The sequence below is a fragment of the Cydia splendana genome, chromosome 21 (assembly GCF_910591565.1).
Source record: "Cydia splendana chromosome 21, ilCydSple1.2, whole genome shotgun sequence".
Classification (NCBI taxonomy): domain Eukaryota; kingdom Metazoa; phylum Arthropoda; class Insecta; order Lepidoptera; family Tortricidae; genus Cydia; species Cydia splendana.
In genome coordinates, this window is record NC_085980.1 from 2,157,704 (window position 1) to 2,185,648 (window position 27,945).

At 36.4% G+C, this 27,945-nt stretch overlaps 1 protein-coding gene and 1 long non-coding RNA gene across 3 annotated transcripts in view; both read right to left on the minus strand.

Annotated features, from left to right (window-relative positions):
- The window catches only part of LOC134801194 (uncharacterized), a 156,341-nt gene that overhangs the window by 57,849 nt on the left and 70,547 nt on the right, over positions 1 to 27,945 (minus strand). The gene's annotated exons all lie outside the window — the stretch shown is intronic.
- The window catches only part of LOC134801167 (complexin), a 136,428-nt gene that overhangs the window by 57,849 nt on the left and 50,634 nt on the right, over positions 1 to 27,945 (minus strand). Inside the window, exon 1 of one of the 2 annotated variants that reach the window (XM_063773714.1) lies at positions 14,301 to 14,528. The exons of the other annotated variant lie outside the window; for it this stretch is intronic. Within the exon in view, the coding sequence (XP_063629784.1) occupies positions 14,301 to 14,313 (13 nt within the window). The 5' untranslated portion in view covers positions 14,314 to 14,528. Of the gene's footprint in view, positions 1 to 14,300; positions 14,529 to 27,945 lie in introns of those variants that run through there. 2 annotated transcript variants of the gene reach the window in all.

Consider the following 27,945-nt stretch of genomic DNA (forward strand, 5'->3'; position numbering starts at 1 on the left):
TTTTTGTATTTATATTTATTTAATAAATCACTAGCACTGGAACGGTACGTTTTTGCCCCAAAACAAACCGGGCTATGGACAGAATAAATAAATAAATAAAATAAAAATAATCATTTTTTTTACTAGCCTATTTGAGTGTCCCACTGCTGGGCAAAGGCCTCTCCCCTTAATTTCCATGACAATAAACATTATAGGACAATTTTACACAGATCGACCTAGTCCCACAGTAAGCACAATAAGGCTTGTGTCGTGGGTACTAGACGACGATATATCTAATATACACAAATATATAAATACTATATACATAGAAAACATCCATAACTCAGGAACAAATATTTGTGATGAACACACAAATCAATGCCCTTACCAGGATTCGAACCCGGACCTCCTGCTTCGTAGGCAGGGTCACTACCGACTAGGCTAGGAGGCCGTTCAAAATACTGAAATACTGTTCAGTCTCAGCCTCCAAACTCGCTCTCGCTTGGTAAAGCTTTTGGAATTACACTCCAGTTTTATCTTATTTCCCGAATCGCATCTGCGGGAGTTTTTTGCTGATTGCATTACTTAGCACCTGAGATGAGGTTTACAGCGGATCCAGCCTTGAACTTTAAGTAATATCAAAAAGAATAGATAGTATAGAGGGGTCCTGTCATTGTAAATTTTGTAGTCACTGTAAATTTACTGCCATCTATCGACACACGACTAAAACTCAAAATAAAAACGTATAAAGTTATCAAAAAATGTATATATATGGATAAATGATTTTATTATTTTTATATCATTTTGATCCATGTTCATTTACTGATATCTATGTGGTAAAATTGTTAAATATGAAACGGTGTCGTCACGCCATCTAGCCGAGGATAGGCTAAAGGTGTGTGCGGCATCTATTCGAGAATGACTTTTACTTGAATTCCGAGGCACGTTTTTTCCTTAGACTTTATTCGTCTTATACGAAGTTACATATGTCTTTGGTAATATGGAGGTTTGAAAAAAAGTGACGCTACCTACCATACAACTCAAAAATGCGCGTTTTCTCAGAGATAACTCCTAGCTAGATCGATTTATCGCCCCCGAAAACCCCCATATAGCAAATTTCATCGAAATCGTTAGAGCCGTTTCCAAGATCCCCGAAATATATATATAAACAAGAACTGCTCGTTTAAAGGTATTAGATATCTGTATAGCGGCGGCTAGGTTCGCGTAATAATCAGCCTGATTTCAACTTTAAGATACGTCAAAAATTTGCTCAACCTACGATATGGATCGGATATTGTCAGTGTCAAAAGTGCACTTTTGTTTGTAGAAACGTCACTTTTGGCACTGACATATCTAATCCATATCGTATCTAGCCGTAATATTTGACAGGTACCTATCTTAAGTTTGAATCGGGCAGTTAAACTTTAAGATACGTCAAAAATTTGCTAAAAATACAATATGGATCGGATATTGTCAGTGTCGAAAGTGACGTCTTTGTTTGAAGAAACGTAACTTTTGACACTGACATAGGTTTACTGACATAACTTTTGACGTAGGTATCTTAAAGTTTGAATCAGGCCGTATAGCAGTCTCCTATATGTACTGTAACATTTCACATGCCTGTCGTAAGATTGTAACCTACTTTCACATTCTCAGGTCATTTACGTGCTACTTTTATTATAATTACCAGACTCATTTCCATAAGCGACTTGTGAGTTGTTAAACTGAATTCATTAAAAAATTCTTAACCATGGAATTAGGTTGTAACTGTATTAGATCGACCTTATACTATTAGGATGAAATGGCAAAACAGTTGAAATATTCAAACTCATTAAAAGTCCATAATGATTATTGTTACGGTACATTTTTTGATATCTTTATAACATACATATTGTGAAAAATGAACAGCATTAAAATTAAAAAATTAAAACGCATAAAGATTATTGATAGTTTGCTTAACTAAATTCATGACAATAAAACAATTTAATTTGTGTCCCTTCTTATAGTAAATTAGCCGTTTCCCCATAAATAGTAGGAATGTAAATAATAAAAATCCGGTCGCTTAAGGGGCCCACCACAGATTACCAGTTCGCCGGACGATATCAGCCTGTCAGTTGTTCGGAGCTGTCAAATGCTTTTAACTGACAGGCCTATATCGTCCGACGGACTGGTAATCAGTGGGCCCCTTAAAACAGGTATCATAATAATCTGTATTCACAGTTCTTAAATGTATATCACTCGGCTTAAACTAACAAAAGAAAGAAAACAGAGAGTTGTAGCGCCCTCGCTATCGATTTCAGTAAAAATAGCGACTCACCTCGTCAGCTGCCTCTTTAGCCCACTTCGGTCTAGACTCACTTAGAATCTAGATCGTCAATTATTCCAGTCTAATACGGTACAGGCACTATCATGAGTAATGACATTACTTTAAAGAAATGACATTACTAGTGATAGAGTAGTGATTAGGAATGGAGGAATGACGGCAAGTAATGGAGTTAGTGTAAATATCAGTATTATGTCAATCTAGTGACACTGCTGCTGAATTTTATAGCATTTTCGCTGCACCGCTGCACCGAAATGCAGCAGTAAGAAAAACTTAATAATATCTATTTCTATTCTCATTCGAGTCAAAAAACTCCTCTTTATTTTTTATTTATAGTTTATTTTCGCGTAGCAGTAAAAACAAAATACAAAACAACAGAAAAGAAAAAAGTTGCGCAAGCCAGCCATGTAAACGGTATTAGTTTCCAAATCGAAATACAGTGTCCAATTTTCGCCAAACTAATAAAATGGCCGGAATATTGGGGTGTTCTGGATAAGCCATGCTTACCGTTAGATCGATTTAGCTGTAGGTGTCCCATGATATTGTATTTCCTTTTATTTCTTTTAGAATTTTTATTAAAAACTAGCGACCGCCCCAGCTTCGCACGGGTTGCACAAAACCTTACCAATTATACACCTTAACCTTCCTCAAGAATCACTCTATTGATAGGTGAAGACCGCATGAAAATACGGTCAGTAGTTTTTGAGTTTATCGCGAACATATAAAGACACAAACAGACAGGCGCGGCGGAGGACTTTGTTTTATAAGATGTAGTGAATTGTCAAATGTTGTGTGTTGTTCGAGTACCCACAACACTAGCGTTCTTGAGCTTACCGTGGGGCTTTGTTAGGGATGTCCTATATTTATTTATTTAAATGTGTTTTTTAGTAGTTTATGGGCCCGATTCGGATTTTGAAATAGACGTGTATTAGATATCTTTTAGACATCACAAAGATACGATAACGATATGTTTAAGCTTATATCTAACCTGTCAAATTTGACATTTGCGCGATTCTGGAGATACTGTTGAACGATTTCCACAGGATATGACTTAGAGATCCAATTCACATCTAATAGATATCTTACTCTATCTAACGTAAAAGTGACATTGGTTGCCCGAATTGCGCTGCAAAAGAGAACTAGTTGATATCTAAACTCTAACGTATCTAGAATGGATCTAGTACGTGTCGTCTCTTGTGAATATCTTGAAGTTCGAATACGGCAGTTTATAGCGTAAATGATATTTTTAATAAAAGTTTGCGTTTGTGTGTCAAAGATAAAGGAGGATATTTTATTGAAATGCGTTTTGTTTTACTTAAATTGTAGGATTAATTCAAGAAGCATTTAGCAAAAGATGTGTAAATAAGAAAAATATTTCTAAAAAATATTTGTCAACGTATTTTTGAGTCAACCTGTATTGTTGTTGTACATCTCGCTCGCACTAATACGTCAGTACGAGCGAGATGCATAGAAAGTAAGTTACGTAGACGTTAGCGTATATGCCAGTGTCGACACTGTCAGTGTCTCATGGTAAGGGTCATTCACACTTAAGACACCTAATCTTGTTTTAGGAGGCTCCTACATTTACAAACGGCCCTAAGTAATTGGAAGCACTTTATTATGTTATAATCCAGTGTTGCCATCGGCAAAACAATAAATACGAACTACAGCAATTACAAGTTTATGGCAACACTCAATTTTAGTGCAATTACTGTGCCGCTCCGTTTTAATTGAAAATGCATAAAGTTAACAGCTTAATTAAGGGTATTGCGGTTATCTAATAAAATTTAAATGTGCAACGTTTTAAGCATATTAAATGGTTGAAATTTTGGCTTGTACCAAAATCTTTATACAGTTGTATGGGGCTTAATTAGGAAGAGATACTCACTAACTTGGGATACCCTTCCTGACCTCAACTATTCTAAAAGTCTTCACACTTTGTCATCGTAAATGCCATAAAAATAAAACATTATGTTTTTGAACTGTCAAAAGTCATATATTTGAAACTTCTTTCTAAAAATGTTATAGTTATCTAACTTTTAGAAAATATTAATACTACCTATTTTCAAAATAAACCCCTAGCGCAGCATTCCCGTCCGAAATGAAACATTTCAGCAGTAAATCTGCTCAGAGCGTGCACCGAGCAGATTCCAAGTAAAAAGTGTCCGCAAAAACGTCCTAATGTCCGGCTTAACGCACACACACACCGCTAGTGATGGGACAGTTTGGACGAAATTTATTTTAGAGAGTAATTCTATGTCGTTAGAACTAGGATGTAGACACATGTTGAATTTGATAACAAAATCTAGTAGAAAAGACAGAAAATGGGAATTTATCACAAACAAAGTGGACATTAAACATATTGAAATTATGAACATCCTTCCAAAATAAAAAATAAATCTCTTCAAAGTGTGCATTAAGCAGTTCCTGGGTAAAAAGTTTCGGCCGCCGGTGATTTCATTCTTTGGAAGACATTTGTTTTAGGAATAAATGTAGACTCGTTAGAAACTGGAGTAAACAAAATATAAAACCTATATTTAACAGAAAACTACAGTCACAATAACATTGGCACTTAATATATTTAAGGCCACTTGAGCTGAGGGCGTGTGTTTTAATTTGTGTGTAAAAGTGACCATCTTCAGTCCCCCTGGCCAATGTGATGTTTTCAAACAAAAATTGTAACTTAAAATTTTATGAGACACTAGGTCAGTTGTACAGTATGGCTGCAGGTATAATTATCTTGTTTTATTTAGTATATTTCCTAAAACGTTCGTGTTTAATTAGTACCTGCCCATGCTGCGAACGACAAAGGGGTAAATTGTGCAGGTCAAATTATGTCGTGGGCGGTGCAACGTCACTGCAATGCTAATGCACATTTACATACTCGGAACAAAGACTCCATATTAAATACTGGCCGTGCTCGCGACTATGTGAGCGTGTAGTTTTATTTATGGTATATGCCTAGCGCCATCTATGATAAATTATACAAAATAAATGAGTACGTACTAATTAAAATCCTCAGGCAAAAACGTCACTTTTGACACTGACATATGTAATCCATATCGTATCTAGACCATATATCTGTTATAAGTATGTATCTTAAAGTTCGGATCGGGCCGATAGGTAGTTAAAATAAATTATGATGTCATGTTGGAATTTTATTTATGGTATAGTTAGTGCCATCTAACTGATCTATCAATAATTATGAGCACCATAGGCAATGTGAAAAGCTGTTTATATAGTTATTTATCTAAAGCTATGAACTATTACTTAGATACTAGAAAAAATAAGTAGGTACGTTTTTTATGAAAATAATTTTCTTAAATTTAGATACTTTAATGATCATTTATTAAGCTCAATAGTTATATTCGATGTTTTATTATTTCTTTGCTTGGTTTAACTAAAATATTTCCTTTTATCTACTTTTTTTTGTCACAAACATACGATGTAATCAGTATCATCAACAGAAATTAATAATCATTATTACCAGTCTGATGGGCACCTCCTACTGTTAGGCAAAATAGGGATTCGAATTCAGGACCTATGATTTAAAAGCCGACGCGTTTTGGCTAACCTTTGCGACCGCCATTATAGCCGAAACTCCCCAAAAAATCGCCACATCACTACACATTACTCACAACTTAATAACACCTCCCGCTAAAAGCAATCTGATGTCCTCTGTTTGACCAGCACTCGACTCGAGAGTCGGCCGTCCCTCTCTAAACACTGCGGATGGACAGGGACCGAGCGGTCGTTAAAACTTTTCTAAGACGTGATTCCTTTTTTTGCGAAACGAGATAGTTTCGGAGGCGTATTTGGAGTTTTTAAGTGATTTCTTGCCGTCTTAACGGGATTTTATTTGCTCTTCACTTAAATTGTTTACTTTGATGTAATTTAAGTTAAAAGTAAGTGTATTATTTGTAAATATTGGTACATAATTATTATGTTATTATTTTACGCTTAATTTAATGATTAAATATTTGCGAGACCGAGCTTTGCTCGGAAAACATAAAAACTCGAAAATGCGCGTTTTCCCAGAGACAACTCCTAGCTAGATCGATTTTTCGCCCCCGAAAACCCTCATATAGCAAATTTCATCGAAATCGTTAGAGCCGTTTCCGAGATCCCCGAAATATATATATATAAATAAATATACAAGAATCGCTCGTTTAAAGGTATATAAGGTAAGATAAAGATAAATGAGTAGTGACAGATTCTAAAAAAAATTATAGCTTTCAATCTTGGAAGAAATAAGCATTATTAAAAGTATTTCGTTTTCATTATCTAATGCTATATTTGGCCACCAAAATTTTAAAAACAAACGTGTCTTATTTTTTTTAAAAACAGTCAAACATGTCATAACATGCTTAAATGTCAACACTAAAACACTTTATAATCCTCAAAATTAAAAAATCCTCACAAACTTGGACTGGACTTTTAAAAACCGTTAATTTTACAACTTAGAGCATGAGCAGGCATAAAAACTACGATTCTGTAAAAAGTCCGCCAAGTTCGTTTAACGATGGAACTTCGTCGGGTTCGATATCGAGGAGAGTTTTAATCTTTAATTTTTACATTCAGAGCTTGGCTCTTGGCCAGAGGCCTAGTCGATGTTAGGAATGATAGGAGGAATGAATTCTAAAGGGGCCCACTGATTAACAGTCCGCCGGACGGTATCGGCCTGTCAGTTAAAATAAAATTTTGACAGTTCCGAACAACTGACAGGCCGATACCGTCCGGCGGACTGTTAATCAGTGGGCCCCTTAACAGAACGAAATATATTTGATATTTACCAGTCGCTTTTCGGTGAAGGAAAACATCGCGAGGAAACCGGACTAATCCCAATAAGGTCTACTTTACCCTCTGGGTTGGAAGGTCAGATGGCAGTCGCTGTCGAAAACTATTAGTGCCTACGCCAATTCTTGGGATTCGTTGCCAAGTGGACTCCAGGCTCCCATGAGCCGTGGCAAAATGCCGGGAGAACGCGAGGAGGTAATAATTCTAGTCTCTTCATCGACTTTACAAACTTGAAAGTTTCACACAATCGTAGAATTTTTTATGCTAAAACGTGCCGTAATCGAAACTTCGAGCGGATATTATTTGAAACCTAGATATTATTCTAACGTGTCATTACTAAGCTGTATTAATTCTAGAGATGCAACGGATAGTTGTTTGGCCGGATACCGGATACCGAATATTAAGCCGATGGTCAGGCCGAATATCCGGTATCCAACCGCCGAATATTCGGCCGGCGCAAGTCAGTGGAACGTTTAAATTGTTTTAAAATAATTAACAAGTGACTCTTTCTTAAATCCAATTTGTATACTCCAAAATCAAGCAATGTTACTATCCGGTATCCGGCCGGATATTAAAATAATGGCTGGTTAGTAACCGAATATCCGGTGCATCTCTAATTAATTATTTCCAACTCGCCGTACATTTATGTATAATAAACTTAAAATTAAGTTTTCAGTCTTAGCCTATTTGTAATGTTATTCTTCTCATGTTACTTTATTATTTTATTAGCTAGATTTAGATAAATCGTAGTTATGCATAGACAGGTAACTAGACAGCTAGACTGCTTCATTGTCAAACTTAAGTGTCTTAAATTAAAAGACCGATGAAAAGATTTTTAAGTAGAAAGTTATTAAGCTTCACTCGTGTCTTCTTAATAAAAAATTGTTCAAACGCACACACACAAGTACCTACACAAATCTTTGACATCTTTATTACACAATATCTTTGAAATCTTTATTACTTTCACTAAGTTGTGATATATTGTGATATATAGATACTTCGACGTACGTAATAGAAAAAAAGAATTTCATATCGACAGCGCTGGCATACCGCCTTGCCTATTTGAATAACAGAGATTGCTATGTGATATTTACATATTACTTGACAAGACTTTTGTTCGAGTAAAGGACTCTATTTCAACGTGGAGATGCATCCATAGAGCGACTGGTGGTGCAGGGCAGAGTAGAAGGTACCCTAGCGCGAGGAAGGTCGCCCATGAGGTGGACGGACCAAATAAAGGCAGCAATGGACGGCCCCTTGCACGAATGCGCTAAACGCGCAGCCGTCAGGGAGGAGTGGAGGCGAGCCGTCAAACGTGTCACAAAGGGAGACTTCCAATGATGACCACGACCACTCTGCCAAGAGTGTCCCGATCAAGAAGAAGAAAGGACTCTATAGTTACTCTTCGGGAGTATCACTACACCTTATAAGACAAAGTCCCCCGCCGCGTCTGTCTGTTTGTGTTTGTATGTTCGCGATAAACTCAAAAACTACTGAACGGATTTCCATGCGGTTTTCTCCTATTAATAGACTGATTCTTGAGGGAGGTTTAGGTGGATAATTTGTTAGCCCGTGCGAAGCCGGGGCGGGTCGCTAGTACAAGAACAAGACTGATTTCTTTCTTCCCCTTAGTTCGACCTTCCTCGTGCTTTATGTAATATATTCCAAACAACACTTGTAGGTACTAAGTCCCACTTAACGAACAGGAAAACTAAATAAGAACCATCTGCAACCTTCATAAAACCCAACATTCCACTAACATACATCGTGCAATAAATAAAAAATAAATATACTATATATTAAGACCTTTAGCTTCCAAAATAGTCTAACCAGCGCGTTCTATCCCCGTATCCAGAAAGCCAGATTTTCATAAGGTTTAACATAGACTTACGCCCGTTTGGATTAGGGTCTCGGTAGCCTAGTTGGCGCGTTGCCAGCAGCCTTGACACCCCACAAAGGCTGCTGGATCCCCGGGGACGAAATGGCCAAAAACGAATGAGCCAAAGGTTGGCGCATGTTTCGAAATTCTGCGTTCGATTTTTAAAATTCTAACTACCGTATTCGAACTTCAAGATATTCAAGACATTATAGATACGTTATAGCAAAAAGAATAGATAGTATAGAGGGGTCCTGTCATTGTCAATTTTGTAGTCACGGTACATTTACTGCCATCTATCGACACACGATTAAAACTTAAAATAAAATTGAAAATGTATAAAATAATCAAAATATGTTTACGGATGGAAATGATTCTTAATTTTTATTGTTCCATACTGACCCATGTTCTTTCACTGATATGTGTTAAAATTGTTAAATACCAAACGGTGTCGTTAACGCCATCTACCCGAGAATAGGCCAAAGGTAATGGCGCCATCTATTCGAGAATGACTTTTCCTTGGCCGTCCGAGGCACGTTTTTTTCTTAGACTTTATTTATCTTATACGGAGTTATATATATCTCTGGTTATAGTTTAGATAGCAACTAGTTCTCTTTTGCAGCGCAAGGGCAACCAATGTCACTTTTACGTTAAGTTAGATAGAGTAAGATATCTATTAGATGTGAATTGGATCTCTAAGTCATATCCTGTGGAAATCGTTCAACAATATCTCCAGAATCGCGCAAATGTCAAATTTGACAGGTTAGATCTTAAACATATCGTTATCGTATCTTGGTGATATCTAAAAGATGTCTAATCGATGTCTATTTCAAAATACGAATCGGGCCCTAAGTTGGGAGTATACAAAGTTGTCACGATAAAAGAGACACTTGACAAGACATCATGACATGACAGCGAAAATACTTCCGTTCTAGATGTAAAGGCAATTTTTAGGGTTCCGGGACCCTATTACTAAGACTCCGCTGTCCGTCCGTCCGTCCGTCCGTCTGTCACCAGGCTGTATCTCACGAACCGTGATAGCTAGACAGTTGAAATTTTCACAGATGATGTATTTCTGTTGCCGCTATAACAACAAATACTAAAAACAGAATAAAATAAAGATTTAAGTGGGGCTCCCATACAACAAACGTGATTTTTGACCGAAGTTAAGCAACGTCGGGCGGGGTCAGTACTTGGATGGGTGACCGTTTTTTTTTGCCCAATTTTGCATTATGGTACGGAACCCTTCGTGCGCGAGTCCGACTCGCACTTGCCCGGTTTTTTGTTATAGTTCATAGCAAAGAGAATAGAGTGTGTAGAGGGGGATTGTAAAGGTAAATTATGTAGCCACTGTAAATTGGCTGCCATCTGTCGACAGAAGATTAAAACTGTTACGCCATTTGACTTTGATACCTTGATACTTGATACCTATGTTTAAGATTAACTTAAGAACACTGGAGTGGTTTTGACGACCGGTCTGGTCTAGTGGATAGTGACCCTGTCTGCTAAGCCGATGGTCCTGGGTTCGAATCCCAGTAAGGGCATTTATTTGTGTGATGAACACTAATATTTGTTCCTGAGTCATGGTTGTTTTCTATGTATATAAGTATGTATTTATCTATACAAGTATGTATATCGTCGCCTAGTACCCATAGTACAAGCTTTGCTTAGTTTGGGGCTAGGTTTGATCTGTGTAAGATGTCCCCTAATATTTATTTATTTATTTTTATTTAGTTATCTGGAGTGTTTTAATGTTCGTCTTAAGGACGATACGCTACAACGGTCCGGGCCCGGGCCGAGACTTCCGACACTTCATTTTCTCTGATGGGTGATCGGTGATCACGTGATGCTTTCTATAGAAAAGGAAGTTTTGAACGCCTCGGTCCAGACCTGTACAGCTACCACCAGTCTGGCACTGACATGGCCGCTAGCGTGAACTTTCTATGCGTCTAGAATGTAAATTTCGTAGACGTCAGTTAATATGTCAGTGTTGACACTGTCAGTGTCTCAGATTACGGCTCCTGGACCATTCTAGCGTGAATACTTTACTTTAAATTACGTTGTATAGTCCGACCACAGAAACTTTGCATTGCAATAATTTGACAGTGAATTAAAAAACTATGTATGGCAATGTTTTTTATCAGTCAGTAAACGTATGTGTTTGTGTCTCTATAGTATGTGTTTATCAAAATCGTTTAAATATTCGTTGTGTTTTGTGATGAACGGGAAAAACATGATGAAACCCTACAAAATCGCCGCGCGGGAATTACTTTTCCGCATGACGGTTAATTTTACACTAGTAAAAAATCAGCACTAGGCGATTCAAGCTTGAAAACGACAATGTTTACAAAATTTAGAGTTGATGACGGGTAAGTGGAATGAAACATTTTAATACTTGCACCATATGTAATAGATAATATATTATAATATTGCTTAAGACTAAGGTTTCACAGCAAATTAAACACACCTAATAGGTAATAGGTATATGCGTACTATTACCTTATAAACTTCCTCTAACATTTCGAGAAACCCATTGGTTCGAGCTGGGTTTTGAGATCGAAGTCCTCTAACCCACAACCTCCATGCTAATGCTTACGGCATGGGTGCGTACTAGTTAAAGCTTAAATTTATTTTGAATGTATGTTTATTGTTTTAATGGTTTATTTCGTTTTTCCCAAATCCGAAGTTCGCGAATTGCGGGCAATTTCTCTGTCAATATAATTACGCCTTAATGGGAGTAAAAGACTAAGATGCTCGCAATTTGCGAACATCGGTGTTTGCGGTAGGCTCTCTGTACCTAATATTTACCGCTAGGCCGTCGCGGATATTACAAAAGCGCAATAATTTTGATGAAGCCAAATGTCATATTCTCCCAAATCTCCCAATATTATTTATCAACATTTAGTATATGTATACATATTAATAGTGATATATATTGTTGGAATTAAATTTAGTTAACCATAATGCACAGCTTAAATTTTTCATAGACGGTAAATATGGTAGAAATTTCACAAGACTCTTTAATCCATTTTCTGTGGTGTTGTCACATACTGATTTTTAAAAACTACTTTTTATCTAGCGCTGCAAAGTTTCTGTGGTCGGACTATATTATAATAGTTTGAATTGTATATCAGAGTATTATATACCGGGTGTGGCCTGTAACACGAGCAAATAATTAAAACATAGATTGTGCGCCTCAAACGGTGACACTTTTGTTCAACAACTTTTAAAAATTATGAAGTATTTAGAGTCCCTATTTTTCATACAAAATAAATATTATCTTCAATGGACGCCATCGCCACGCCATATCATTGTGATTGACGTTGCTTGTCACGCCTTAAACATAACAATATTCGCAATACATTGCGTTTTAGAATAAACTTTAAAGTGTATTAAAAATCAAACCACAAGTTATTTTTAAAAGTTGCTGAACAAATGTTGTTCAGTATGAGGAGTACAGCCTACAGTTTAACTTTTTGCTCCTATTACAGGCCACACCCGGTATAGTAATATCCCGTATTATATCAACGACGACTTTTATAATATTGGCCATGTGTGTTAACTTTATTAGTCTGCCACGTGTTGAATTCCTAAGCAGCTGCCTTTTAGTGCCTATAAAGGTTTATGACACTTTTAGTACTTATCCCAAAGCTGTATAACATGAAAGAGGAATGAGATGTTTGCAATATATAAGTTTATAAATGTATGGTGAACTAAGTTGGTACTTTTTTGTTGTATGAAACTTAAAGTCTTAGTTGCTCTTTAAGTTAAAGAGAACCACAGTTAAATTTCTTTTGATTATGTATAGTAAATACAGATTTACTATACGATTTTTACCCTCCTGTTGGTGAATTTCCAATAAATCCCGTTTTAGTGCACCTTTAAGACCATTCAAAGAATATGTTTCTCAAAATGTAATTTCTACTTATTGAATATATAAATATATTATATATCAAGTAACGGAAATATTATACATTCTAAATTTACTAAATTTCACCATCGTAAGGTCTAAAAAAACTTCCGTGACATATTAATAAGTCACTCACGTATTTGCTATTACGTATTTACGTATGTACGTTCTTCACGTATTTGTATTTGTTTTTGCGGTCCACAGTCTGCGCTGGTCCGTCACCGCCAACGCAAGCTCCTGATGACACTCCTCGGTACGGTGTGAAACATATGCTCGATTTTTCGACTTAAAATACGTGAGTATTCTGTATTCTGTTGTTAGTTATCAGGACCATAGAATTTTATGCTAGCATAGTAAACCTTACTATGTCATGTCAAAATTATTTTTTTTTGAGATACTAATGAGCATACGAACCGCTCAATAGGAAGCGGTTACCATTGCTCAAGGGCATAAGAACCTATGCTACTAATGAATTTAGAGAACCCTGAATACTCGCATTTTGAAGAACCCCATATTTTAACGTCTGTTTAACTTGGAAATAAACTTCATCGATAATATTTAATATACTTTGACTCAAAATTAAAGACAGATGCGATATCTTGAAATGTAGTAAAAGTGCAGTTTACTTAGATCATGAAATAACTGGAGTCGCCTTTAAGAGCTTACCCTTCTGCCGAAAACCTTGCACAATTGTGAAAACTTTTGTATGGACTGACGTTTATCTGACATGGCTATTTGTACGTTAGGTACGTACGCATCATGTAGAAATAACCATACATTTGACGTGCCCCTCCCCCGCAAAAATCGGCAGACTGTTTTGTACAGAAAATGTCAGCCAAGGCGTCTCCAGTTTCTAAATGCTCCAAGGCTGTTTACGATAAACAAATTATATAACTTAAATAAACATGAAAGATATTGAAAACATATTTCTTAATTACTAATTATAGTTAAAATATATACCTACAGGAAAACCTACCTAAAATTAAAAGATAGAGTCAGACAGCTTACTTTTTGTCTAAATACTTGAAGATGCTATAAACTAAAAAAAAAAAAATCAATGCATTTGATTCAACTGTCGGGGTCTATCTTAAATAAGTTAAAGATACACAAAAACTCCAAAATCAAATTAAAATTTAGCTAAATCAACCAAAGTGTATTCAATAACTTAATAACTCCTCAAAGCAATGCACCCTTTAGTGACTTCGGCAAATTCAATCAACTTAGTTCATGCTTAATTCAATTTCGTAGCTGGAACCTCTACGGCGTAGCACCGGAGCCCTCAATGCGGCAGCTACGCCTGTATTTTTTATGACATCGCTACGACTTATTTAACTTTTATTACACACCCATAACACCCCTTTATGAACCTTTTGTTAGCAACTTAAAAAAAAAGCTTTCAAATAAATTGGACTTACCGATGAAATTCATCTTGGCGTTATCACTTCTATACCAAAATATATAATTTAAACCTATCAACAACTCTCCATAACGTCCGTATATAAAAATATATGTTATTTGAGCACCAATTTTACAATAGAGAATGCATGATACGTATTAGTTACTAGGAGAGAAGGAGGAAAGAGAAGCGTGGATTGACTATGGCATGGCGAGGGGCGACCGACCGCGACGGCAGGCCGCGCGCCAATGCTCTCGAGCGCGCCCCGCACCGCTATTTATGCTTTCTCGGCGCACCCACACTAGCGCGTATATCGCTCCGACACGCACACACTGACGCCCTTAAGAGGGTGCAAAAGGAAAATGGGAGCATTGTCAGTGGTAATGGCTATGGAAAAGTTGATTCCCGTCAAATTGTGCTTTTAATAATGATCGCTGTAATTATCGTTATTGGGAGGGTTCCGTGAGATATTTGGATTTTCGCCTCTTGGGTTTTATAAGATCTTACAGCGAATAAAAATCTAAATTACAGGAAATTTTATGTTCTTGTAAATGTGTCTTTTTTAAATCTTTCAACAACTATACACCATTCAAATTTCTTTCTAATTTTTAGCAAAATTTTTAGCTGACATTAATAAAGTGTTTTATAAATTTAATATAAATGTAACAATCGCAATATATGATTCTAAAAATCAAATTCAATCGCCACTACAAAGAGCCCAGACAATAAAATGTAAGTAAGAAAAATTGCGGAAATATTTCACTCCCCCTTAACTCGTACTGCGCATGTGTGCGTGAACCATCCTCATTTAACTAGCATTTCGTGAACCCTATTCAGAAGACTTAAGGTCTATTATAGAATGGTGGTGTAGGAACAAAGACTGCCGACAGGGGGTGTGGCTTGTCGTTTGTGTGTGTGTGTTAAATCTTTTATAGGTCGATGCGCTAAGTAATTTACTATAATACCTTGCATTTGACATCGGCCGGTTATTTCAGAGTTTAAGGCCTTTTTGGTGAGTTGATGTATGTGTGTAAACTTGTTAAATGTGTCGCTTAACTTCAAACTCGGGTAAATCCATTCGACCCTCTCAGCAAATATCTACCCTATTACCTTTTCTTAATACCAAAATCGCATAATCCGACAGATGGATTTACCCGAGTTTGAAGTTAAGCGACTCAAATATGGAGTTATGTTATGAATGTGTTTGGTTTAGTATTTTAGTGTTGTGGTTGAGTTGTAGATTCAGTGTAGTCGCGAAAAGTAAGGCTCAGAGAGAAAATAAGGTAAAATAAAATGAACTTCGTCTGCGTGAATCATGACGATGATGTTTAATAATAGTGCATTACGATACAAGTGCGAAAAAAATTGGCAACGAGTGGCGACAACTTAAAACACGACCGAAAAGAGTCTTTTAACACGAGTTGCGAATTACCTATTGGCACATGTATCGTATAAAACGTTTTACAGCACATGGCCCTATAAATTTTCGACACCGTTACGTTATTCACTTTCGCATTTATAATATTAAGTACCGAAGTATGGATTCGTATGGATGTTGTTATGATCCAGTTTATCACATACATAAGATTAGCATATTCACAGTAATTAAAATCCGGGCATCAAACCCGCCACCCGACATGCCGACATTCCGACATATCACTTCAATATATAAACCACATGCATAATAAAATGATCCCTATTAGTACCTTACATAAGGCGTATGTTCCTATACAACAAAGATGTACAGTCGCCGTCAAATATATCGGAGCGGCCAAGGTGTTCACAATATCTGTACACGCGCTCTAACGCCTTGACAATAGAGGCGTGTTCAGATATTTGTGAGCACCTTGGCCGTTCCGATATATCTGATGGCGATAGTACTGTCATATGAAAGTTATAGATATAAGACGTCGTTGGAAAAGGGACCTTATTCGTATTGCATTAGGTATATATTGTAAAAACGAGTCATGTTGTGTGTAAGCATTGTGGATGACGTAATGTGGATGAAACGGTTAGCAAAGCATTAATAGTGGTAGCAAAGAGAAAAGATAGTATAGAGGGCTATCATAGTACATATTGTAGTAACAGATTTACTGCCATCTATCGACGCACGATTAAAACTAAAAATGAAAATGTATAAAAAATATATACATAAAGGATACATGATTTTTTTTAGAACGCCATATGACTTTGACCCACGTTCTTTCACTAATATGTGATAAAATTGTTAAATAACAAACGGTGTCGTCAACGCCATCTTGCCGAGTATAGGCCAAAGGTGTGGCGCCATCTATTCGAGATTGAATTATTCTTGATTTCCGAGGCACGTTTTTCCCTTAGAATTTATTTATCTTATACGGAGTTACATATATCTTTGGTGGTATGTATAATTTTATAAAGCTAATACGGGTAAGTGTGGCACGTGGATTAATTTGGATGGCCTTCACACTTGAGGCCTGTTTACAAGGTCCTAATACATTGATGACATCAAAAAGCATTCCAAATGACTGACAATTCTCTTCTTCCTCGCGTTATCCCGGCATTCCGCCATGGCTCTTGGGAGCCTGGGGATCGCTTGACAACTAATCCCAAGAATTGACGTAGGCACTAATTTTTACTAAAGCGACTGCCATCTGACCTTCCAACCCAGGTAAACTACGCCTTATTGGGATTAGTCCGGTTTCCTCACGACGTTTTTCTTCACTGAAAAGCGACTGGTAAATATCAAATATTCCGTACATAAGTTCCGAAAAACTCATTGTTACGAGCCGGGATTCGAACCCGTACGTCATAACTCACATTCTAACCCCCTTATTCACAAACGCGCTACAAACCTCAATTAGCTAATAATCGTTTGTCTTTATCTGTCATTTTGACTTATGCATTTGTAAGAAAGGGATAAAACATAATTTAACTAAATCAGGCCCGTAATATTTGATGAATAAGGTTATACTATAACATAATTATCATCTCGTACTTTTTGTCAAAACAATAAATAAGCGTGTATAAAAGTATAAAGGAATTATTACAAAGCTTTAGCAATAGCTTTTCGTAGTAGCGATACATACCGATTCGAACTTTAAGATACGTCAATTAATAGATCTAGAAACGATATGGATTAGATGTGTCAGTGTCAATAGTGACGTTTTTGTGTGAAGAAACGTCACATTTGACACTGACATAATTAATCCATATCGTTTCTAGATCTATTTGACGCATAGATATAATATACTTAAAGATGAAGTCTAAGCGAGCTGTCACTGTTACCACTTTTGCTTAGTGTACGATTAACAATGTGAATCCACCTTGCTGTAGCCATGTCGATAAAGTCATATCGATAAACTATCGACATTTCTTGCAAATTTAATTCAATTTCAATTTCAATTTATTTATTAAAAGACAACGATGGCCAACAATTTTATTATATTATAATATATTCGTTATCCATTAGCATTTCAATTATGTTTATTTTTAACGAAGATATTGAAGCTTCAAATAATCGCTATTCCGTTCCGCTGTGTAGCGTTTATCGATATATAACATGATTAAAATCGACTTTTCACATCCCTAAAAGAGGACACATGTACGTTTTTACGCACACATACACAACTTGACACCACCTAAAACGGTAACACCTTGATTTGAAGTCCATCTTGTCAATAGTATGGTTGTCCTTTTTTGACAAACGCCATTTTTAAAAGAGCGAGGAGAGTGATATGATACTAGTTGCTGCGCCGTCAAAGAGAACAGACAACGTTGGGGCCTTGATTTGACGTATCTTAAATTTCGAATGGGGCAGATAGACTCTTGACCAACTAAAAAGAACTAAACTAAAAATAAACTAAATGTATCTGACCAACTTAATAATTTACAGCCACGACCTTAATTCCCACAAAGTACGACCGTTCCCAAAATATATAATCACACCATAAGTGTTATTCGCTGTTACTCATTCCGCAATAAAGAAAAAAAAAACTGTCCCTTACTCAACATTTCAAACACGTAGCGAAATCCTTTCGCCTTACGACCTGACGGTACTGCATAAAAACCAACAACAGAGACTGAAGATACGATCCGCCGCGAGTGCGAGGGAGGCAGTATGATTTCTCTCAGTGTCCGCTTTAAACTTTTGAAGTACGGTCCGCGTAAAAGGCTGGGAGTTTTATTTTTATTGTAATGCGTAGAGTTATTGCGCGTATCAAATGTTAGGGATTTCTGGGTATGAATATTGGGGAGTGTTTTTTGAGTGTTAGCCTTTATTTTGCTTTTATGAAGTGGGGTTTTCGAAAGTGTATTACATTTGTATAACTGAGTATAAGTACATTTAATAATTACATAAGTCGAATTTAACCCTTTACCTACGGGCTATTGAATCGCTCCGTCACCGCCCAATACGGGCATGTTTTGGCGAGAGTCAGCGGTTAGGCATAATTTCACTTACTTGTAACTTTTGAAGTATTACAGCTACACACTTGAAACTTCACACACACAATAAGTATAATGGGTTTAATCAATAAATAATCACTTGGAGTAATAATATTTACTATTTTTTCTGCTATCAAGCAATATACCAGTCACTAAGAAATTGAAGATTTTTAAGTTACTACTCGCGGATTTCACAAGTTTACGTTTAAGTACATTAGTTTATAATATACTTAACACAAATAAACACTTAAATAACGATAATTATGAAAATAATGCATAAATATCAATCACAAAAAACGTTGCACTAAAACAATTTGCCACTTATGGAAAATAGTGCTGTGCGTCTATCGACGCATTTGTCGATATATCGATAACCTAGTAAATGTAAAACTGAAATTTAACAACTTATGATTGTGGTGAAATTATTATTAGGTACAATAGTACCTAATAATCATTTCATAATATGTTAAATTCCAATATTTTAACCAAAAACGGTAAAAAAAACACTAAAAATAACACTCCAAACACTCCCACGCCGTACTCTCATATCGACAACAAGTCGATGAAATTTGAAAACAACACTATTGTCCGCCATATTGAATTCAATTATTAGCACCTCTGCAGTACGGGTGTCAACTCCAGTTGCCAGCAAAAAAGCGGTAATTTTAAAATTATGTTTATGTCAGAGCCATCTACCGAAATATTCGGATATTTTTTTCTTTGTATCTATACTAATCACAGTGCATAATATGACCGCTATTACCAAGCCACAAGGTCTCGTTTTGTTTTAAAAAAATGTTGAACACGACCATTACTTCGATCAACTATAGTTGACACCCGTACTGCAGCGGTGTTGCCTTACTGGCAACTCTGATTGACACCCGTAGGTAAAGGGTTAAGATAGTTTCCGAATGACAATCGGAAAATCGCAGGGCACTTTTGGATGAGACTAGCCCAGGACCGGGATAAGTGGCGTACACGAAGAGAGGCCTATGCTCAGCAGTGGGCGACTGAAGGCTAGAATAATGACGATGATGGTGAAGATAGCTTAGCTATACTAAAATTCTACTTTAAATTATTGGTGACATATTATGTCGAATATGACCTAATTAAAAAACATAAAAAATGCACCCGCCTGCAGGTTTTTTGGTGTAATAAACTTTTTTTTATATAGTTTTAAATAAAGGCTATGTAGCTATGAAATGCCATCCATACATAATTCATTAAAATCGGCATACGGCCTGATTATAACTTTAAGATACATCAGTTATCAGATCTAGAAACGATATAAATTACATATGTCAATATAATATTTAAAACTTTCGCGTTTTGAATACATATTAACTCACATTTATAGACGAGTCTAACGCGAAATTTATTCAATTACCTTTATATAAAGGTAATTGAATAAATTAATATATATAAATAAAGGTAATTGAATAAATTAATATATATAAATAAAGGTAATTGAATAAATTAATATATATAAATAAAGGTAATTGAATAAATTAATATATATAAATAAAGGTAATTGAATAAATTTCGCGTTAGACCCGTCTATATATGTGAGTTAATATAGATATGTCAATGTCAAATGTGACGGTTCTTCAAACAAAACGTCACTTTTGACACTGACACATCTAATCCATATCGTTTCTAGATCTATTAATTGAAGTGTCTTAAAGTTCGAATCGTGCAGTTAGTGACCTAAAAGACAAACAACGATATGAAATAAAAAAACCGGGCAAGTGCGAGTCGGACTCGCGCACGAAGGGTTCCGTACCATAATGCAAAAAAAAAACGAACAAAAAAAAACGGTCACCCATCCAAGTACTGACCACTCCCGACGTTGCTTAACTTTGGTCAAAAATCACGTTTGTTGTATGGGAGCCCCATTTAAATCTTTATTTTATTCTGTTTTTAGTATTTGTTGTTATAGCGGCAACAGAAATACATCATCTGTGAAAATTTCAACTGTCTAGCTATCAAGGTTCGTGAGATACAGCCTGGTGACAGACAGACGGACGGACGGACGGACGGACGGACAGCGAAGTCTTAGTAATAGGGTCCCGTTTTACCCTTTGGGTACGGAACCCTAAAAACCTTACCGTGGTTGAGTAAATCTGTTCTTGAAAATGTTAGGTATTTTACCACTTTTTAATGACAAACGTTTCTCTCGAAGTTGTTTACCTGAAAACAAAGAAGAAAAAGGCATTAATTTTGTGTAACTATAATTAGTCTACCGCCTGAAATCTAGCAGATTTTTATTCTATTTTCTTTAACTTATGTTGGCAAAGATTTTTTTTTGTGGAAGGACTAATTTTGTTCTTTATATTTTTATGTCTGTTATAACAGCCCGATTCGAACTTTAAGATACGTCAATTAATAGATCTAGAAACGATATGGATTAAATATGTCAGTGTCAAATATGACGATTCTTCAAACAAAACGTCACTTGTGACACTGACACATCTAATCCATAATATATCTTTGTTTTATCTCTGGAAAAATGCGCATTTTTGAGTTTGCATATGTTTTCCGAGCAAAGCTTGGTCTCCCACATATTTATGGCCTACAACGTAACATTAAAATAATTATGTCATATTCGAACATCCCAGAACAAAGAAAAACTAATATTTTATTGAAACGGAAACTCGACATATTGAGACGTTGTCGAATCGTCAAAAGACACGTAGCAGCTACGCCGTAGCGTGCTACGCGTCGTAGCACTTTTGTAACAACGCTGTGCTACGCTTTATTTCTAAAGTGACATGAGAATCTGAGCAACTAACGGCTCGATTCGAACTAGATTATGTCAATTAATAGATCTACGGCGCGATTCGGGAAATGAATTAAAGACTAACCAGACACGATATAGTAAAGATATGTGACGTTCCACGGCAAAAGGTACCTTATGGCGGCGCTTACGTCGCATAGCGCCGCAATAATATTGGAGCGGCGTTAATAACAGCGTAAGCGCCAACCGCCATAAGGTACCTTTTGCCGTGAAACGTCACATATCTTTACTATATCGTGTCTGGTTAATCTTTAATTCATTTCCCGAATCGCGGCGCCAGCCGCCATAAGGTACCTTTTGCCGTGGAACGTCACATATCTTTATTATTTCATATCTAGTGAATCTCTAATTCATTTTCCGAATCGCGCCGTTAGAAACGATATGGATTAGATATGTCAGTGTCAAATGTGACGATTCTTCAAACAAAAACGTCACTGTACACTGACACACCTAATCCATATCGTTTCTAGATCTATTAATTGACGTCTCGTTAATTTATTGACAGCGACGTAGATCGGCCTTTATGTATCCTCTGTTACGTGCCCACTTACGGAGCTCTCTATCGCTAAGTAACTGAATAGGATGTATTGACAGGATACGGTTGGTATGTTCAGTGTGGCTACCACCAGTTTGGCACTGACATACGAGCGTTTTCCAAAAAAAATGTACATTTCATTCATGTCTTCAAAATACTGACTTCTTGGGCTCATTTTACTCCGAATCATTTGTACGTTCACGCCTCATACATGAAAAAATGTGGCCCGAAATTTCCTTTCCCGATCGTCACATTTTTGTATCTAAAATGAGTGAAATGAGCCCAAGAAGTCAAAATTTTGAAGACATGAACGAAATGTACATTTTTTTTGAAAAACGCTCATAAACGCTATCGAGAACTTATAGTGCGACATAAAATAGTAGAAATTAAATAAAATGGAACTAAAAAAATTCTATACTAAATTGATGCCATGTAAGCATTCTACGTCAAAAATGTGACAGTTACGTAGTAAGTGGCGCCCTCAATAATTTCCTACAATTTCTTGTCGGACTATAACATATTTTCTATGCATCTCGCTCGTACCCGCATATTAGTGGGAGCGAGATGTATAGAAAGTAAATTACGTTGACGTTAGCGTATATGTCAGTTTTGACACTGTCAGTGACTCATGGCACGGGTACTGAACTGAACGAAGCATTTTAAATGCTATAAATACAAATCGGTAACTGGTGGCATTTAGGTAGCACTTAAGAAAGATTAGTTTAATTAATTCCGTTTTTTAGTGGTTTCTTTTTCTCGACTCGTATAGGAAGAACATTGTCACATCACTAGTCTGTTAGAAACCGTCAAGTGCCACGAGTTACCGATGTGTGCTCATCACTAATCTTTTAAGTGCTACCTAAATGCCACTAACTTATAAATACTGATTTATAAGTTAGTGGCATTGGCACGATTATTAAACGATTATGAAACGAATATCGACAGTCGATAAATCGAATATCGTTAGTGTTGTGTGTCGACAGAGTAACATCCCTAGTGCGCAAAACGTTCAAACTGATAAACAAGACCAAGTGCGGGTAGTTCGAAAAACTCGCGCGGCTAGAAGATGATGATGTCAACTTGAGCCCATAGTCTAATAAAACATGGTCTTCCATTCCCAGAGTGACACGGGGCTACGTCACAACAACATGGCCGCTATATATAGCGCTATCGCATATTATCATATAGCGCTATCGCATGATGACGTAGGCCCGTGTCAGTTAGGTGACCTAGAAAAGACGGGAATGGAGTACCAGGCGGAGTATATTATTATACCAGGCTTGAGCCAGTCTTCTCCGAGACCACGGGGGCAACGCCGTCCTCGAAACGTCGGAGGTAAATCTTAAAACTGAAATATGCGATTAAGTCCCGTTGTGTAGTTTGATAATGTTTAAATAAATTGAAAGAGCTTAATGAATAAGTCAGCTCGATACACACACTTCAATGCACATGCGAGACGGCAAACAGTGGCACGCACCGAGTGCGTCGCCGGCCGCATTACAGAATCCACTCCCTTCGAGAGCCGCGAACTTATTGAGAGAATAGTTATTTACGATACAAGTGCGGAAAAGAGGAAACTCCGAATTACCTACTCGCACGTGTATCGTACAACGTTTTACAGTACATATGGCCCTTTAAACTTTTGACATACGCACGAAAAGTGCTATTTTACGCACTAGTGCGGGTAAGTGGCACCATATGTACTGTAATAGTATTTTATACAATCGTGATATAATGGAGAGCTTTTTAGTCGAGTACCGTTGTTAAGGTAACTTACGAGTACCTACGTTATCGTAACTCATAGATATAGCAGTATTTAATGAACTGAGAGAACTAAATGATAAATGATAATTAAATGATATACGATATACATACATTAACAGTTACTTTATTACGTGCAAATATATCATCACAAATTTATCGTAAGTGGTAGTAACATCACAGTACGTCGTCAACATCTAAAACACATCACAATCAGTAAACTACACCCCCTGGACAATTATAACCCCCCCCCCCCCCCCTTACGATCGGGAGGGGGAATAAGAAAACCGTATTCCCGCGAGTGGAGTAATTTTATACTGGCACCTAAACTTAGGGTTGGCGAAAGTTGGCGAATGACAATTATTTTGGTTGTAATTTTTTTTACTCACTTTTACAATAATTTTATGTTAAACTTTCGCGTTTTGAACACATATTAACTCACATTTATAGACGGGTCTAACGCGAATTTTATTCAATTACCTTGATTTAACCCGTCTATAAATGTGAGTTAATAATTTTATGGTTTAACAGTTTAACTCACACAAAAGTTATCCTATTGGGTCTCAAAGCCCTAATACTACTACAAATTAACTCCAATGAAAATTGAGTCATTATTAAATGGAACAAAGTTTTTTTTGTTTGGTTTGTTTTTAAAACGAACCTATTCAATTATATTTTCTAATACCATTAATTCAAATTTGGCTGACAATTTTTCTAGCAGTTATACCGTAAGTTAACTCATTATTTTAATTGCAATTTAAATTCGGATTCGATTTATCTGCCATTAATAATGATTTACCTATTTAAGCCATTTATGTTGTTTTTTTTTAATAGAAAAATCTCAACAGAACACACATATAAACAGTATATTTAACATATTTTACGTCATACATACCTTAAAATTTGTGTATTAAATCTTAAACCAAACTGACTAATATTTAACAATTGAATAAGTGCTATTATTAAAAACTACTAAAACACGTGATATTTACAACTCACAATAATTTGGAAGCCTCAAAAATAAATACATACATACCCCATTTTTCACAGCAGAAAGAAAACTTTTTACGAATTCCAACACATTTCAATTTAACCCAAAACTTTTTTCAATTAACATAAAAAAGCCGGCAGTGGCAACCCTAGCGTCCATCAAAGGCCCCCGCTAAGTATATGAAATGAATTGTAAATGAAATCAGAGGCGAGTGCTACGCTTTATCGCGCCGAGTGGACGCCCGCCTTTATACTACTTCACATTTGTTCTTTGCAAATGTAAACCTTATTATTTATATGTTAGAGTTTATTCTTGAGTCAGAAATGTGACTCATAGAACTATTAGAGTACCTTATGGTTTCTGTCGATGTTTGGGAGGAGATAATGTACTTTTAGGGTTCCGTAGCTAAATAGCAAAAAACAGAACCCTTATGGATTCGTCATGTCTGTCTGTCTGTCTGTCTGTCCGTGTATGTCACAGCCACTTTTTTCCGAAACTATAAGAACTATACTGTTGAAACTTGGTAAGTAGATGTATTCTGTGAACCGCATAAAGATTTTCACACAAAAATTAAAAAAAAACAATAAGTTTGGGGGTTCCCCATACTTAGAACTGAAACTAAAAAAAATTTTTTCATCAAACCCATACGTGTAGGGTAGGTCTTCAAAAATGATATTGAGGTTTTTAATATCATTTTTTTCTAAGCTGAATAGTTTGCGCGAGAGACACTTCCAAAGTGGTAAAATGTGCCCCCCCCCCCCCCCTGTAACTTCTAAAATAAGAGAATGATAAAACTAAAAAAAAATTATGATGTACATTGCCATGCAAACTTCCACCGAAAATTGGTTTGAATGAGATCTAGTAAGTAGTTTTTTTTAATACGTATAAATCATAAACCGCAATTTTATTATGTTACTTGCTGCTACGGAACCCTTCATGGGCGAGTCCGACTCGCACTTGGCCGCTTTTTTTGTACAATGATGCGTGTTTTTTTTAACGAAAATATTTAGTTATATAACTTGATGTACATCAACGAGTGTAACAAAAATAGACAGGCCGATTCGAACGTACTGTCATCAGAATGATATTTAAATCATGTTTTCTAGTAATCGTGCATTTTGCTCGTACTTGTAATTAATTCTTAGGTTATTAAATATTTTTTCACCACACCAGCTCGGAAAGGCTTACTTTGCACTTCTAAAACGGATAGCAAAGTTGCACTTTGCTATCAGTAATTCACATGTGAGGCAAAGTAATCAAATGCAAAATTTGAGTTGTTTTCTTATGTTTGCTGGTAGAATTGACCTTTAATTGATGATTTTGGATGATAAATATTTAATAACATTAATTTGAATTTGATTTGGTTTGATTTTGTTTGATATTTTACATTTAATATTTGCTTCGGGTTGGTGTGGTCAAACATTTTGTGTTTCACTCGGGGCAAATTTTGTTTAACCCTCGTGCTTTGAAACCCTCGCAACGCTTAAGATGCCATTTTACGAACCACGAGCGTAGCGAATTTTGGAATCTTTCGCTTGCTCGGGTATCAATACGAGCGGTTAAACAACAACTTTGCCCCCGAGTGAAACAAATAACTATTTCAGCTAGCAAAATGTTTTCCATTGTGTTTACACAATGTTCTATTTCCCTGAGCATAGACCCTTCGAGTGCGCCACTTGCCCCACTACTGTACCCGTACCACGAGTCACTGACAGTGTCAAAACTGACATACGCTAACGTCTACGTAAATTACTTTCTATACATCTCGTTCGCACTAATATGCGAGTACGAGCGAGATGCATAGAAAGTAAGTTACGTTCTTGATAGTGTTTATCAGGGATGTTGCGGTTGTAGATTTTTTGACATCCGCGGATGCGGATGCGGATGCGGATATTTAAAGGCTCACATCCGCGGATGCGGATGCGGATGTCAAGATTAGGTACTTAGAAAACGTCAAATATTACATTTTTAGTATTTTTTTTATTAAAAAAAACTAAACGTTTAGTATTTGAGCAAGAATATAGGTGCGTTATATTTGATAAACAGTAACTTGGCTGACTTTTCTGGATCTAGACGATTTCGTTATAGGTAATGACGAAATTACCTAGCACTTACGCCGCCGCTAAGACTTTCCTGTACCGACTTGTTCGACATCCGCATCCGCATAAGCTCCGCATCGATTTTATGCGGATACGGTGCAGATGCGGATGTTGAAAATAATGCGGAAGTTCCGCGATTGCGGATGCGGATGCGGATGTTAGCAACATCCCTGGTGTTTATGTCAGTGATAGTTGATATAATTTTTTGTACGCCCGGTTCATAGACTTTTGAAGCGATGATTTTCAAAGGTGTTATTTTAATCTAAAGAGTTTCTTAGAAATTTCTATCTTTTATTTTTAAAGGCTACATACTTATATTTTAATTACACGAGCCAAAAACTAAGGGAACTAAGGGGAGGCCAAATTGAAATAAAATAGGATTAAAAATAAGTTTTTGGCAAAAATTTCATTTTTGGTACAAGCTTTTATCGCCGACTGTACTTTTTTTTCCACAGGCAACTAATACTCATCGAGACAATTCTAAAAACCCCAAACACAATTAGGTGTCGTTGTTTTATCACAGAGTTCCTATGGCCACCTCCGGTCTCCATCATCAGATCAGCTCGATGACACCATAGTATTGCATTGTCACCCGACTTACGTATGTATGCAAAATTTCAGCTCAACCGGAAACCGGGAGTGGATCAAATTTAACTTGCAAGATTTGATTACACACAGACAGACAACGTTCAGATGAAACTAAATAAAAGCTTGTAATTACTCACAACAGAGGATAACCAGTTTCATTGATCATCTGTCTGCAATTTGTTTATCAAAATTATTAAACTTATACAATACTAGACGGGCCCGCAGCTCCGCTCGCGTAAATGAAATAAAGAGTTTGTCTTATGTTTAGTTAAATACCGACATTATTATGTATCCCTGCCAGGGTTTATAACTGTGATAAGGATTTCTTATTTGTCAAGTAGGTAGCCGTTATTTGGATAACTTAATTCGAAAATTTCTTATAACGTACGTAGGTATTTATTTAAAACTTGTTTTAACATAAAATTATTACTTATTGTTGTAAGCCTAGTTGCAAAAACGTTCATTAGA